General features: G+C 37.5%; 2 protein-coding genes across 2 annotated transcripts in view; one reads left to right on the top strand and one right to left on the bottom strand.

Annotated features, from left to right (window-relative positions):
* LOC144978283 (atrial natriuretic peptide receptor 2-like) overlaps positions 1-17500 on the bottom strand; it is a 97016-nt gene that overhangs the window by 58951 nt on the left and 20565 nt on the right. The gene's annotated exons all lie outside the window — the stretch shown is intronic.
* The window catches only part of LOC144977793 (uncharacterized), a 4742-nt gene continuing 484 nt past the window's right edge, over positions 13243-17500 (top strand). The window contains exons 1-2 of the mRNA XM_078923188.1: positions 13243-14632; positions 17423-17500. The exon at positions 17423-17500 is cut by the window's right edge and continues 484 nt beyond it. Coding sequence (XP_078779314.1) covers positions 13662-14348 — 687 coding nt within the window. The 5' untranslated portion in view covers positions 13243-13661 and the 3' untranslated portion in view covers positions 14349-14632; positions 17423-17500. The remainder of the gene's footprint in view (positions 14633-17422) is intronic.

The raw sequence follows: 17500 nt of genomic DNA, 5'->3' as shown, positions 1-17500 counted from the left end.
TAAAAATAAAACAAAATCAAATGAACAGTATTCTCTTTTTTTTGTCAATGAGATGTTATCGAAACATTGGTTGATGACAAAGAATGAAATATTCCGTTTAAACTACAATTATCTCTAGATCTATATGCAATGTTGTCTTGGACTGATAAATGTTGTTTTTGTATATAACTACAACACTGAACCACAACAAAAAAATCGCAACAATGTGAAACTCCTCTCTCTAAACACGCGTTATTCTTTTTTTTTTTAAACAATAAAGAAAACAAACTATATTCTTTGGAGAATCACGAATTTATCCAAAAATGGTCATCACGATATCTAGGATAAAGGCACAACAAACTTAGTGGTATGCCGTTAAGTCCCACTAACACAGTGGACCTTAATGAAAAATTATAGTAGCCACACATTCGGACAAACATACATACTAACATACATATATACACATACGTGTCTGTGACAGATTAACTTATTTTGCGCTTTTCCCTTGCTGTCGTGTCCTTACCTCTCCCCCACCCAAGCCGGCTTGACCCCCCCCCCCCCCTTTTCCCCTCTCCCACCTTCGTTCTACCATCTCCGACGTCCCTTTCCATCTTTCTTACCTTTACATCAGTAAGCATCTTATAGCAGTAAAGAACAATGTCATCAAAAATGAATGTAGGAGGAACGAAATTGACGTCACTCAGACATTTGGTATCGTTTTTAGCCATCCATTTTAATGAGTAGTTCCCACTGAATTGTATCATTCAGACTATAAACGTTTAAGGTTACACATAGTTTTTGTGTGTTGGTACGTTATATCCTACTGTCGGATGTTTTAAGAATTTTAACCAAGCGCATAGCATCAATATATTACAGCTAGCTTTCGACATTCAAGACGATATGAGTGGATAAGGCATTGCATTGAAACGCTATTGACATTTTGAAGCAACATAAAAAGAGTGAAGCTGGTACTATAGAAATAGGATAAAAGGGAAGTGAACCTGGGACTTTGGGAGACGAATACCAGTAGGAATTGAAGCCGACTATGGAAGGTGTGCACCAGAGTGGAATGAACCCGAGAATACAGGAGATGGGAACCAATGGGGAATGAACATGGGACTAAGGGAGGTAGATTCCAGTGGAGAGTGAAGCCGGGAATGATATGGGATTTGGACACCCGTGCGAAGTGAACACAGAAGGGTACTCCATTTTCCCGGCACCTTTCGAAATCCGCCGAAACCTTCCAATGTCTTGGGAAGTAGACAGCAGTGGGGAGTGAACCAGGGACGAGTGGACGCTAGTAGGCAGTGAATCGGTGCCTTTGTAAAGGGCTTTGAGTACGTTTAGTGGAAATTGCGCTATATAAAAGCTCATTTTAATTAATTTTTAAAAAAAAGTCCTATACCATACGTGACTGCTTTTAAAAGCAACCGATAATATTGATGATGCCAGTGAGCTAGTATGTAAAATTGATTATTAATATATCATTTCTTTCGTATCAATAACAGTTGCAGAGGTTATAACAGGCTTAAACAGTCGTGACGCCACTTCCCTCGTAATGACGCATAGCAACTTAGTAACGAGTTCTAATCTACTGGAACAATGGCGGACGCCCTTAATGAAATACTTCTCCGACGAGCATAAAAGTGTATCCAGAGGAGAAAAAAATTATAAATCTGATCATGTTTTGACGTTTATACATTCTGATCACATGACGTGTGAAAAATGTCTAGCCAACAGGAAGAATAAAAAGTACCAATTTTCTTTGTTTAGAAACAAGCTGCTCGTTGCTAGGTGGACGTGACTCAGACTATTGAACCCTATTGCTGAGCTAAAGCAACAAATTAAATGACCCACTGCATTTCAATGCATTCTCGGTATGAAACCAAACTGGACTTGGCACTGTATAGAACTTAATTGCATATTGACCAGTGGTAATCTCGTATACAATGCTTAACATAGTTGTTGTTCCTTATTAAAAACAAACAAACAAACAATCAAACAACAAAATAACGATAAATCCTCTACCCCCCCTCCTCCTCTCCTCTCATCTCTTTATATTTTTATCTTCAACATACTACAATACTCGTGACCTGTCGCCGGTATTATTGTAATTTATAATATTATTAAAATATGATAAGGAATTTATAACAGGTTAACTGTCGCACTCTGGACAGACACGTAATAAAAAATTTGACCAGAAAACTCGTCCTTCAAAAATCGATCGATATAAATAAACCTCATCCTGAAAAAAACAAACAAAAAAACTCTCAAACTTGGGGCCTCGCGAGGTCTCATATTATATTATGATAAATGATTATTTTTTCAACCCCCCAAAAAATCAGCTTTTATACAGTGCAGTAACCACAAAGCGCTTTACAAGGGGTCCATAGCCAACAGTAACACTTTAAACTGTTAGAAGAGACATGACGCCTGTTTGACAATATTACCATTTTTTTTTCCAACAAAGACAAAGCTGTTAACAACTAGGTACTTATTTTATGCCTGAATGCGGTGAGAGAATGTGAGTAAAGAGCCTTTACCAATGTCTCAACTAAACGTCGTTCAGTGCGGGACTCAAACCCAGGACCTTCCGATCCGAAGGCGAGTGTCATAGCATAAAGACCACATGACATAGCCCCTTGGCCCATGTTGTCTCCCCTTGTTCATTATCCTCACCCTCCAGTGACTCCACAGTCTCAACTCGTTGTCTCCCCCTGACCCCCCCCTACACTCTGTCTTGGACAGCAATTCATCACTCGTGTCTCCTACCTCCAACATTACGATGGGAGGCGAAGATTTAACCCTTTATCGCCGCACTTCGATTGCAACTGTATGCTGACATTACGAATAGCAGATAACGTAATTTGTGTCCATCCGTTTGTGCGATGTATCTCGTAAATTTGATGACGAATTTTTTTGAGAGCGTAGCCATCGTTAACATATTATATAGATAGAATGCGCTTGGCCAAGGAGTTCACAACATTGCCATCCGGAAGTATAACGGACCAACACACAAACTCTGTGTAACCATGAACTTTTATAGTCTGGTTAATACAGTTTAGTGAGAACAACTCACAAACGCGGATGGCAAAAACAATATCAAAGGCCTGAGTGACGTCATCTTCGAACTATCTATAGCCTGACACTAGAACCCTCTAGGACTGGAAATTTGACGTAATTTTTTTTAGGTTTGTGTAGCGTCTAGTGAGTTGTCGTTAGAAGAGCTAATGGAAACAAGTTATTTCATTGGTTGAACAATTGAAAACAACTCACGATTTGTTTTCTTTTGTGGCAAAAGACTGGCATTTTGATGTCACTTTTTGGTCAGTGTCAGGCTATAACTTTACGATGGCAACGATCAGAGCGTAACTAACCATCGTTTACTTATAGCCTGACACTGACCAAAAAATGACGACAAAATGGCAGTACCTTTCGGGGGTCCCGATACTCAGTTGGTAGAGCACTCGCTTCACACGCAAAGGGAACAAGATCGATACCTGGTGCAGTCGAGATTTTTTTTTTCTGACTCCCCCCACCCCCCCTTCCGGTCCCCTCCCCCCCAACCCACCCAGCATTGATTGAGCAGATGGGTCTGTAAGATCTGGCGAAAGTACTTCGCAATAGACTAGCTATCTATCCAAAGGGTCGACAAAAAAATTGCTATTGTCCGTTTCACGCTATAGAAACCGGGATAAACCCCGGCATTGTGGGCCTAATAATGGCTTTGAAGGACTACTTGTGCATCTTTAAGCCACGTCGCTGTTACTTGCTCCTTGGTGAAAATGGTTATAATATAGCCATAATATATATATATATATATATATATATATATATATATATATATATATATGTATATATATATATATATATATAATGTTTGTTTTAAAATAATATATGAAAAGAAAGACGGTGTAATCTCAAACAAAATAATGCTAGCCATAAAAGGGTTGATATACGATTTATATGAATTAAGTGGTATGAGGAGGGAGGATGGGGGTTAACGCTTGTTGTCCGGTTGGCTTATTATTGTTTTGTTACGTGGAAGTCGAAAACATAACCATGATATTATTATATATTCGAGATGCAATTGGATTCAGTAGTCTGATGTCACGCCGCCCTGCAACGGCGGCCATCTTGGTTCTAAACAAAGAAAATCATTACTTTTATTCTTCAAGCTCGCTAGAACCTTTCATATGTCTTGTGATCAGAATGTAGAAAAGTCAAAACAAGATCATATTTATAATGTTTTTCTCCTCTGGATACACTTTTATGCTCGTCGGAGAAATATTTCATGAGGGCGTCCGCCATTGTTCCGATAGTTTAGAGCCAGTGTTACTAAGTTACCATGCGTCATTAGGAAGGAAGTGACGCTACGACTATTGAATCCTATTCACCAAGAAATTTCTGAACAATCAAAGCATAGAATTTGGGATAAACATAGTTGGTTGTTTATAAACAATAACGTGAATGATATCGACCTCTCTCTCTCTCTCTCTCTCTCTCTCTCTCTCTCTCTCTCTCTCTCTCTCTCTCTCTCTCTCTCTCTCTCTCTCTTATCATTGTTATTGTTTTTATACCGCCAAATGAGTTATTTGTAATCAGACGATTTTCTCGATCATATGCACAAAGTTTTCTGAGTTTTATTCTATAGATAGAATGCGCTTGGCCAAGGAGTTCACAACATTGCCATCCGGAAGTATAACGGACCAACACACAAACTCTGTGTAACCATGAACTTTTATAGTCTGGTTAATACAGTTTAGTGAGAACAACTCACAAACGCGGATAGCAAAAACAATAACAAAGGCCTGAGTGACGTCATCTGCATACTATCTATTGATAAAGCGGTAGAACGGTGGGTATTTTTCTTAGACACATACCACCGATAGTAAAACCTGTGTAGTTCGCTATGTTTACCCGTCACAGCCATTGATTACATTATGACGACTGTCCGAGAGGCGTGGTTATCCAGGTGTCTATAATCTAAATTTCAAATATTATTACAATGGCGTAGGGCCTTAAAGGCTATTAAGGCTAAGCCACAGGTCGTCATTGTCTTGATAATTTGTAATAAGTTAACAATAAAAAGTCACACTTTTAATTTTCTGTTTCACAAACAATGAAATTCATTGTTGACCTGGTGTTGAAAAGCCCTTACAGAGCCTCAAAACTTGAACCAATCACACCGCTTAGAATTTACTACAGCTCGAGTCATACTCGTGCCCCTGACCAATCAGTACAACGTGTGGCTTTAAAGTTTGAGAAGGCTTCCAGCCATATTCCCAAGGTACAACCAGGCGATGCATTTCACGTTTGCCGTGTGCTATGACTGTGGGCATGAAGAGGCATCTTGACTTTGAACAGAGTCATTGTGGCTTTCTTACTCGCAGCCACACACAATGACCTAATTATTCCATTAATGGCAATCGTGTTGTACCTGTTACCCATCCCTCTTCCAGGCGTGTCAGGCATGTGATACTGAATTCCACTTGTCCCTTTTAACTTGAGTGTGAGACTGTATGTATGTTTACTGATAATTCGAGTGTTAATCTGATGTGTGCATCAGACACTGTTTTTTTAAATTTTAATTAATTGCTATTATTAAGTGTGATGAATCACGTCTATTACCTGTTGACTATCAATACCAGTTCTTTGAATAGGGAAAATAAACTTTTGATTAAAAGTCTCGGTCCCCATCATAGAGAATACAAGACTCCTTGTAGTCTGTGGTCCCCATCAACCAAACGATTTTGTACTCACTATTAAAGACGGGAAACAGAATCGGTCATTTAATTTGATAAAGATTGGTATAGTCGTTTTCCTTGGCTTACGGTGAGAATAGAAAAGAAGAGTTTATTTTGTTTTAATTGTATTTTGTTTGGCGATAACAGCAATATAGAATTGTGTTGGACAAGAAATGGATTTACCTGTTTGAAAAATTTAACACAGAGAGCATTGAACCATCAGATGTCTAACTTACATTTAAATATCACCACTAGATTGAAAACCGTTGGTACTGTTCACATAGGTGCACAGATTGACAGTGGCTATCGCTTATCCTTAGCCAGGCATTATGAACAAGTTACAAAGAACATACAAATCTTAGGTAAAATAACTGAGTGCATCAAATCTCTCTCTCTCTCTCTCTCTCTCTCTCTCTCTCTCTCTCTCTCTCTCTCTCTCTCTCTCTCTCTTTTCATATCCATAACTAAAAGATAATATTCATGCGACAACACATCTCAAATCCAGCCCCATGCTCCTAAATGACCAGGCTACGCCGCTGCCACTGATTACAATGATGTACTATTTGTATTTAGCATTGATGCCATGCGTTTAGGTAACATAATCACAACACCCAACAGTCAGATATAACGTACCAACACACACAATTGGCTTCAACAGTCATCACGTCACTTCCCTCGTAATGACGCATGGTAACTTAGTAACTGGCTCTAAACTATCGGAACAATGGCGGACGCCCATATTAAATATTTCTCTGACTAGCATAAAAGTGTATCCAGAGGAGAAAACATTATAAATCTGATCATGTTTTGACTCTTATACATTCTGATCACATGACATATGAAAAGTTCTCGCCAGCATGAAGAATAAAAAGTACCAAATTTTCTTTGTTTAGAACCAGGCTGCTCGCCGTTGCTGGGCAACGTGACATGAGACTATAGATAGTTCGAAGATGACGTCACTCGTGTCTTTGTTATTGTTTTTGCCATCCGCGTTTATTAGTACTTCTCACTAAACTGTATAGATAGAATGCGCTTGGCCAAGGAGTTCACAACATTGCCATCCGGAAGTATAACGGACCAACACACAAACTCTGTGTAACCATGAACTTTTATAGTCTGGTTAATACAGTTTAGTGAGAACAACTCACAAACGCGGATGGCAAAAACAATAACAAAGGCCTGAGTGACGTCATCTGCATACTATCTATTGATAAAGCAGTAGAACGGTGGGTATTTTTCTTAGACACATACCACCGATAGTAAAACCTGTGTAGTTCGCTATGTTTACCCGTCACAGCCATTGATTACATTATGACGACTGTCCGAGAGGCGTGGTTATCCAGGTGTCTATAATCTAAATTTCAAATATTATTACAATGGCGTAGGGCCTTAAAGGCTATTAAGGCTAAGCCACAGGTCGTCATTGTCTTGATAATTTGTAATAAGTTAACAATAAAAAGTCACACTTTTAATTTTCTGTTTCACAAACAATGAAATTCATTGTTGACCTGGTGTTGAAAAGCCCTTACAGAGCCTCAAAACTTGAACCAATCACACCGCTTAGAATTTACTACAGCTCGAGTCATACTCGTGCCCCTGACCAATCAGTACAACGTGTGGCTTTAAAGTTTGAGAAGGCTTCCAGCCATATTCCCAAGGTACAACCAGGCGATGCATTTCACGTTTGCCGTGTGCTATGACTGTGGGCATGAAGAGGCATCTTGACTTTGAACAGAGTCATTGTGGCTTTCTTACTCGCAGCCACACACAATGACCTAATTATTCCATTAATGGCAATCGTGTTGTACCTGTTACCCATCCCTCTTCCAGGCGTGTCAGGCATGTGATATTGAATTCCACTTGTCCCTTTTAACTTGAGTGTGAGACTGTATGTATGTTTACTGATAATTCGAGTGTTAATCTGATGTGTGCATCAGACACTGTTTTTTTAAATTTTAATTAATTGCTATTATTAAGTGTGATGAATCACGTCTATTACCTGTTGACTATCAATACCAGTTCTTTGAATAGGGAAAATAAACTTTTGATTAAAAGTCTCGGTCCCCATCATAGAGAATACAAGACTCCTTGTAGTCTGTGGTCCCCATCAACCAAACGATTTTGTACTCACTATTAAAGACGGGAAACAGAATCGGTCATTTAATTTGATAAAGATTGGTATAGTCGTTTTCCTTGGCTTACGGTGAGAATAGAAAAGAAGAGTTTATTTTGTTTTAATTGTATTTTGTTTGGCGATAACAGCAATATAGAATTGTGTTGGACAAGAAATGGATTTACCTGTTTGAAAAATTTAACACAGAGAGCATTGAACCATCAGATGTCTAACTTACATTTAAATATCACCACTAGATTGAAAACCGTTGGTACTGTTCACATAGGTGCACAGATTGACAGTGGCTATCGCTTATCCTTAGCCAGGCATTATGAACAAGTTACAAAGAACATACAAATCTTAGGTAAAATAACTGAGTGCATCAAATCTCTCTCTCTCTCTCTCTCTCTCTCTCTCTCCTCTCTCTCTCTCTCTCTCTCTCTCTCTCTCCTCTCTCTCTCTCTCATATCCATAACTAAAAGATAATATTCATGCGACAACACATCTCAAATCCAGCCCCATGCTCCTAAATGACCAGGCTACGCCGCTGCCACTGATTACAATGATGTACTATTTGTATTTAGCATTGATGCCATGCGTTTAGGTAACATAATCACAACACCCAACAGTCAGATATAACGTACCAACACACACAATTGGCTTCAACAGTCATCACGTCACTTCCCTCGTAATGACGCATGGTAACTTAGTAACTGGCTCTAAACTATCGGAACAATGGCGGACGCCCATATTAAATATTTCTCTGACTAGCATAAAAGTGTATCCAGAGGAGAAAACATTATAAATCTGATCATGTTTTGACTCTTATACATTCTGATCACATGACATATGAAAAGTTATCGCCAGCATGAAGAATAAAAAGTACCAAATTTTCTTTGTTTAGAACCAGGCTGCTCGCCGTTGCTGGGCAACGTGACATGAGACTATAGATAGTTCGAAGATGACGTCACTCGTGTCTTTGTTATTGTTTTTGCCATCCGCGTTTATTAGTACTTCTCACTAAACTGTATAGATAGAATGCGCTTGGCCAAGGAGTTCACAACATTGCCATCCGGAAGTATAACGGACCAACACACAAACTCTGTGTAACCATGAACTTTTATACAGTTTAGTGAGAACAACTCACAAACGCGGATGGCAAAAACAATAACAAAGGCCTGAGTGACGTCATCTGCATACTATCTATAGATAGTTCGAAGATGACGTCACTCAGGTCTTTGTTATTGATTTTTGCCATCCGCGTTTATGAGTAATGCTCAATGAACTGTATTAACCCGACTATAAATGTTCATGGATACACACAGTTTTGTGTGTTGGTCCGTTATATTTCTGGATGGCAATGCTGTGACCGTTATAGCCAAGCGCATACTATTTATAAGAGAGCCCGTTTTGGAATCGTTGTGTTGTTTACAGTTGTTGCCATATTTATATATACTTTTATTAAAGGAAGACCGGAATAACCCATACGTCAGCCGCAGGCAGCAACACAAAATGAGCTTAGCTTGGTGACTTGCTCAAGGCCACATAAGGCGGCGAGTGATCGAACTCGGTATCTTTCGGGTACGAAGCAAAGACCGTGCCGCTGAGCCACGCTGCCTTTGATAATTGTGACAAGCATAATCTATATATCTCATATATATATATATATATATATATATATATATATATATATATATATATATATATATATATATATATATATAGATAGATAGATAGATAGATAGAATGCGCTTGGCCAAGGAGGTCACAACATTGCCATCCGGAAATATAACGGACCAACACACAAACTCTGTGTTACCATGAACTTTTTCAGTCTGGTTAATACAGTTTAGTGAGAACAACTCACAAACGCGGATGGCAAAAACAATAATATAGGCCTGAGTGACGGCATCTTCGAACTATCTATATTATATATATTTTTATTAAAAAAAAAATTTTTTTTAAGTTTAAAAAAAAAAACAAAAAAAAAAAAACCGAAGGAATTGATTTAATCATAAATTTTTGTTTATTTGAATTTTTTGTTGTTGAATATTTTGAACGGCATTAATAAATACGTTGATAAAGATTCGTTATGTAAAGAAATATTTGGCCATAGTCTAATTGAAATATCTGGCCATGTTTTTTTAAAGTCTAAACAACAAAGCACTTTTGACCAAAGAGGTCGGCTGCTTGCAGGAAGTCACAGTAATCACAATACATATGTAAGGACCAGACTAAAGATGTAGTTGTAAGTTATTTCATAAGGTGATAAAGCTACCCTAATTAATCAGGGGGGTTGTTCATTAGTAAGTTGGTACGTGTTCTCTTGTCAACAGTAGTAAAGACTACATTGCTATACTTTGTTAAAACGCCTTTTATATGATTAGCCAGAAATCCCCCTTTACTAACAAATTAACTCTGGTACTCAGGAAAAACTCGCATTAAAAAAAAATGGCCAGAAAATTCGTCCTTCACATATTGATCGATTTAAATCTCCCTCATCTTGGCAAAAACACTCAAACCTGGGACTTCGTGAAGTCCCAGGTTTGATAGTTTTTGCCAAGATGAAGGTCAATTAAATCGATCGATATAATTTGAAGAATGAGTTTTCTGGCCATTAAAAACAAATACGTGTCTTTTTTCCAGAGTACGGCAGTTAACTGGTTAAAGAATATCGAGACGTTTAAATAACCCATAACTTTTTTTAATGACCTAAACCTGAGACTTGAAAATTCATTATACTTGTCTAGATAAGCCTCAATTTTATTATTTTTATTTATTTTTATATTTTTTACAAGTCGAGGTCACCGTAATCTATCTGCTAATGCCAGTAAGTTTGTTTTTTTCTTTTTTTCCTTCAAAAGATAGACAGTGTTTTGTCAAGGCACCGAGCACAGTGCTTGATCTTCCGGATCTTTGTTGTGGAGGGATGGGTTAGTGGAGGGCAATGGGTTAATCTTCACAAGGAAATGTTTCGAGGACTCCATTTTAATCAGGGTTGTCTACTTGGAGGTTTCAAAATTCGTAGTTTTCAAGGTAAAAAAAAAAGAACATATATAAGACATGATTATTTACCAATTTGCCACCAGAAGGATTGGATAAAGATTCAAAGTCCTCGATTTTATATATAAATATATATATATATATATATATATATATATATATATATATATATATATATATATGTGTGTGTGTGAGTGTGTGTGTGTGTGTGTGTGTGTTGTGTATTTTTCATAGCTCCCTGAGTACTTTTGAGTGGAAGTGTGCGCTTTATAAATGCTTTATTATTTATTATTTATTTATGTATATAATATTTAAATTATAATATTCCCCATGTTCACACCCAAGCCAAGGGGAAATGTATCTTTAGGGTCTATTTCAAGGGAAGACTTTTAACAAAGCAGGCGTCAGTCGCAACGCTGTAAAGTGAGTTAGGGCGAGGTGACCTTTTTAAGGTTACTGCACGGCGGGGAGTCAAAACTCAGCAGCTTTTGGGAATAGAAGCAAATACCATACCACTGTGCCCCACAACCCAATAATATGTGATCTACCACCTATTAATCTTTAGCGTGTATTTTATTTAATCAAATATTAAATGAGTGCTTATTATGTTAAGTGTTGGGCACACTGTAAAGCGCCTTGAGCTTTAAAAAGTGGATATTTGCCTACAATTAAACTCAAAGCTCAAAATTTGTTTTTGTTTGATAGACTCTTTAACTCAACCAAAACATTCGTAATGCTACGAATGCCCATAGTAACAGGCGGGACTAGTTTCACTGACAAGTACTATACAAAATAAAAATAAAAAGAAAGAAAGGGTAAAAGCGGCTATGTGGTCTAGTGGTATGACACTCGCTTTCGGATCGGAAGGTCCTGGGTTCGAGCTTCGCGCTCGTCGCATAGTTGAGTCCTTGGAAAAGACTCTTCACTCACATTCTCTCACCGCATTCAGGTGTAAAATGAGTACCTGTACGTTAACAGCGTTGTCTTTGTCCGAAAACTTGTAATATCGGTTAACAGGCGTCGTGTCCCGTCCTACATGTTAAATGTTGCTGTTGACCAGGGACCTCTTGTAAAGCGCTTTGAGCACATTTAGTGGATACTGCGCTATATAAAGCTCAACCTTTTTTTTATATAAAGAAAGACATGAAAAAAAAAGATAGATATTAAGTAAAGGCAAGTAAGAAAACTGCATGAAATTGAGGAAGATGGCTGCCAAAACCTGAAAGGAATGCCCTGACGGACATGCATAAATACACTGGGATTGGTTACTGTGGTATGTAGGTAAGTAACAATTAAAATAAAAACATGAAAATAATATAATGAAACAGATTAGGTAAACGACATGTTTGAAACTAACTTTGGAGAGTGTTGCCCTGTTATTAGCTGGCAGTGTTCTCGGTCAACGACACAATGTGGTAGGGTGACTGACCAGTTCTTTTTTTTAAAGCCCAGATTACTTTTACCAGACCTAAAGCATTTCAACTATTCTTTAATGCTGGTTTAACAGTAAGACAATAAAAACAGCACCCACGATAAGTGATCGAACTTGTTGTTTTCAGCCCTGGGGTCACTGACCATGACATAAAAATCTGGTCCTTTTGCTAGTAATGTTATCAATAGTATTTTTATTTGTTGACTTCATGTCATATGAACCTGAATTTGCAAGAATGTTTAAGTTTTTCGAATGTTTTTGTTTGTTTGTTTTTGTTTTTTTTTGTTTTTTTTTTTTGTTTTTTTTTTAGTGTTTTCATTGTTAGTCAATAATTTGTCATTGTTTTTATTTTCTTATCTTATTAAAAAACAATTTTGTTTTTGCTTTTAGAAAAAAAAGTGTTTGAATGTTTTTTTGTTTGTTTTTGTTTATTATTTTTATTCACTTCTGTTTCGTTTTTTTTAGTTGTTTTTTATTTGGATTATATTTGTTTGAATTTTATTTCCTAAATAACAAAAGTTGATATTTAACATAACTAATAGTTTTCATTCAAGCGCTCCTATGAGTAAATTTGCTTTTTGCTTTCTTTTATACCCCCCCCCCCCCACCCTCCCCACCCGTCCTCTGCATTATATTCCTTGTGTCCTTCCATTTTTGATGCCCATTGTCCGAAAGTGCGAGGAAAAAATAAAACGTAATAAGTTCTTCAAAGCAAAACAGATCTAACTAGTCAATGGTTTAATTTGTAATAGTGTTTTAATGACACCCGCCAGCGTTGAGATGACAAAATACCAAACAAAACTTAGAGACGGATTTGTTTTGATATGTCAGGGATTGTTGTGATAAAACAAGGTCGGATTTCAATGGACGCCACGACACCCGTCGTGAGGGTAATCATCGTGGCGCCGAAATATCCCTTGTCCCTTGTTAGTGACGCTTTTGATATTGTTGCTATTGTTGTTGTCACTATTGTTGTCGTGTTAATGATTGTGCGATATGATCGTTGCTCTTGTCCGTTTATTGAAAGTGAGTAGAGGCGGGGACTCGAAATGACCATAACCCTTGACGTATGATGGGCGGAGCTTATATCTGATGTGACAGCTAGTTCAATCTAACTCCAGTTGCCCCAAAACACACTAGTCAGTTATTCCATGACCATCTATGCGATTACACCGTCGATTTACACAGCGATCTATATCAGTTTGTACGTGTTGCAGCTGTCTCCCAATCTTTTTTGACTTGCATTTTGCTTTGAACTTGGATTGTGCCGTGACTTCATTAATTTCATAAATATTAACATTATAAAGGATTTATTTGTGCACATTGCTTTTCACTGAGACTTTGACATTTTCATTTTCCTGCATCAAATATTTGTGACATTTCAATCATGGCCACCCTGTTTACATACACTACCCATGTCGATTCCATCACTAAAGTTGAATACAAGGAAACAGACTCAGATGTATTTCATGGGCTGGATCTTTTACCACTGACCAAACTTGGATCTGGTGCTTATGCTACAAATTTCTTGATGCAAACAAAATGTGGTCGAAAAGTAGTCGCCAAGACTTACTTTTTCACTTTGGCTGAGTTTAAGAGTGATGAAAACAAAACAAAGAAGAGATTTCTTCGTGAGATGGAAAATCACCAACGAGTAAATATGCACAAAAACATTTGTCAGTTCCTGGAAGCCTTCCTGTGTCCCAGTTATGGAGTAATATTCATGGACTATTGTTCTCAGGGAACTCTGCTGGAAAAATACACCAGTCTACAAATTTCAGAGGTTCGTCGTTATTTCGTACAGATTTCTAAAGCCCTTAATTTCATGCATTTGAAGAGAATTGCCCACTGTAACATTAGCATGGCAAATATCCTTGTAGAAAACGACAATGTGTATCTGAGTAACTTTGAATGTTCCCAGAGGTTTCGTGGTTTCAGACCTTACTTGACCACTGCAACCGAGGCACTGCTTTGTTCCAGGCACCAGAGGTGCATGTCAACGACATCACAGAGAGGGAATATTGTCCTTTCCGTGCCGATTTATTCTCACTGGGAGTTGTATTGTGGTGTTTGATCTTCAAACAACAACCTGATGAGATTAACGTCTTGGATTACAATTGGATTCCTAAACATCACAAACAATTTCCTGTACTCATCGAATACGTTCGTGGACTCTTGCAAGCTTGTCCACGTCGACGAATAACTCTGAGAGAGATGGCCTTGAACATGAAGGAGAATGGATTCGACTTCATGAAGAACCCGGACATGGATATCGGCCTTATGATAATTCCAACGTGTGCCCAAAATTATGAAAGAATGTTCTGATCTCTTCTAAGGTCTAAACCAAGATTTTTTTGGGTAAGTTATTTTCGTTATCACTTTTCAAAACTTATATCGTCTCTTAAAATTGTTTCGTGGATATTGCGCTCTATAAAGCTCAAGTTTTGTCGGGGAGAGAAAAGTTCATAAAAGTGAATTAATGTTAAAGTGATAAAATGTGAGATTTCACTTATAATCACTCTAAGGAACTATTTTCATTGCCTTTAATAAAATATATAGGGGTCCCGATAGCTTAGTTGGTAGAGCACTTGCTTCCAAATCAAAGGGACTGAGATCGATCCCGGGTGTTGTTGAATTTTTTTTCAGACCCACCTGTCCACCCAACAGTGATCGGGTAGCTGGGTCTGTTAGATCTGTGGAAAGTACTTTGCGATAATCTAGCGTCCAATCCAAAGGGTAGCAAGCACTCGCTCTTGTCCGTTTCACGCTATAGAAACAGGGATAAACTCCGACTCCTGTATCTAATGGCTCTGAAGGACTACTTAATAAGATATCTAAATCAAACCAGAATGTCATTAGTTTCCCACTGTAAGATAATTTCTAAACATCGACATCACCCCGATATATTTCTATTATGAGGTTATTAGTCATATATAAGTTTATACTAAAACGGTTCGTACTACTATCTGTCACTCTGTAGTGTAATGGTAGCACGTCTGACCGGTAATCAGAAGGTCTGAGGTTCGATCCCCAGTCGAGGTCACCTGATTGATTGGGATGTTTTTTGTTTGTTTGTTTGTTTGTTTGTTTTTTGTTTGTTTTTGTTTTCTTCTATTTTTCTTTCTTGCTTTGTCTGGCTTCTTTCATTCACACTTGTACAGATCTTTATCTTATAGGGAATGAGATTAGCGGAAGAGTAGCGTCCCTTGATTGGACGTCACCGGTGGAGAAGTTATTTGTAAACAAACCAACTACAATCCAAGCGCTCCAAATACAAAATTTATTATTCATATTTCTGTACAAAAATGCATATCATAATCAACGTTATACATTTTTGTACAGGAATATGAATAATAAATTTTGTATTTGGATCGCTTCGCTTGTTGTTGGTTTGTTTACAAATAACTTCTCCACCGGTGACGTCTAATCAAGGGACGCTACTCTTCCGCTAATCTTATTCCCTATACTGGTGCCTGCTCATTGATCTCTGTACTGTATATTATATCAGTCTTACAATATCCTTCACTGCCTGTAGTCAGACATTCAATCGCTCATTATTCGAGTTGGATTTTCCTAGGATACAAAACTAGGGTCAGAGTTTTTTTAATAAAAATCATTGTCATGATATTTGACGGGCGAGTTAATTCTTCTGTGCTTTCTTTAAAGTAAAAACGTTCCATTAAATGTTATAACTTTGATTTAAACGTTCTGTAAATGTTGCTGCTTGAAGCTCGAAGAAATAAATAACAATATGAAATTGAATGTAAACTTCAATTTGATATAGTACGAAAATATATGAAATGGACGTTTCGGGTTTTTCCCTTTATCAACAAAACAGGATGAGTGAAACACTACAGGAAAATGAGATAATCATTCGTCTCTAGTGTTTCACTCGTCATGTTTTGTTGATAAAGGGGAAACCCGACACGTCCATTTTATCTGTTTTCGTATTTTAAACTGAAGCTTACATTCAATTTCACGTTGTTATTGATTTAAATGTTGCAAACTGGTATATTTAGTGAATGGTATAGTTTACGCACATGCTCCCTTACCTGAAGGATGGATATGGGGTCCTTCTGATCTATTCATCCGGGGATAACAAATGAGGCTTTGTCGTTGTGTGGCGTCGCACTGACTCCGGACCGAAAGGTCCCGAGTTCGATTCCCACTCTGAGCGGCGCAGATTTAGAAAAGACTCTTTACTCACAATTTAGGTGCAGAATGAGTACCTGGCGATTAATTCTTATTTCTCTATTGAAAAGAAACTGTATTATCGCCTTACAGTCTTCTCGCTCTACATGTTAAGTGTTACTGTTGATAAGTAACCCATTTTAATGCGCCTTTAGCAAGTTGTGTGAATATTACATTATGTACTCAAGTATTTTTTAACGAGTAGCTGGGATGAAGTACTCATATCACATGATGTCGTTGATCCCGAAAAGTGCATCATGATCATGAACTGAACAAATGTGTATGAAAGGTAATGTGGTGTAATGGTAGCACGTCTGACTGGTAATCAGAAGGTCTGGTTCGATCCTCAGTCGAGGTCGACTGATTTTTTTGGGAGTTTTCTTTTTCTTGTATTTTCCTTTCTTGCTTTGTCTGGCCCCTTTCTTATACACTTGTTCAGTTCTTTATCTTAGACACCGGTGCCTGCTCCTTAATTTCTTAACTCATTAAAATTACAATCGATAATGTCTGGATAGTAAATTGTTTATATTAATTAGAATTTATTGAGAACAGGGTCGGTAAAACAACTGAAGGGAGTTTAGTCAAATTGGAATAGGTACAATATATATAGCAAAGTGTATAGAGGCTGTTTAATAAAATGATTTTTCTCAACAGTAATATTTAAAATTCACAGCAGTTTAATTGCGTTTATTCTCCTAAATTTTGATGATTTGATAAATTTTTACATAGTATATGTGTCAATTAAGTGAAGGCTTTTGTGGCCTCATTGTATAATTCTCGCCTTTGAACCACGCTCTAGGCAGCGCAATGTTGAGTCTTGCATGGCAACCTGATAACAATATACAATAGCTTGACATATTCAGACGTTCTTGTTGTTTTTTATTTCTCTTCACAAATGCAACTGAAGTTGAATGTTTTTTGCTAATCAATATCCTTTTTTTGTTATCATCATTACAGACATATGAGGAAAAAAAGAATGACATGGAAATCCCAACTAAATAAAGATGACGTGTATTCAGGATGTGATGAAGACTT

The sequence above is a fragment of the Berghia stephanieae genome, chromosome 8, assembly GCF_034508935.2.
Source record: "Berghia stephanieae isolate SIO BIC M18660-M18661 chromosome 8, UCSD_Bste_1.3, whole genome shotgun sequence".
In the NCBI taxonomy this organism is placed as follows: domain Eukaryota; kingdom Metazoa; phylum Mollusca; class Gastropoda; order Nudibranchia; family Aeolidiidae; genus Berghia; species Berghia stephanieae.
The sequence above is the reverse complement of the archived record's forward strand: the minus strand, read 5'-3'. Positions and strand labels throughout refer to the sequence as shown.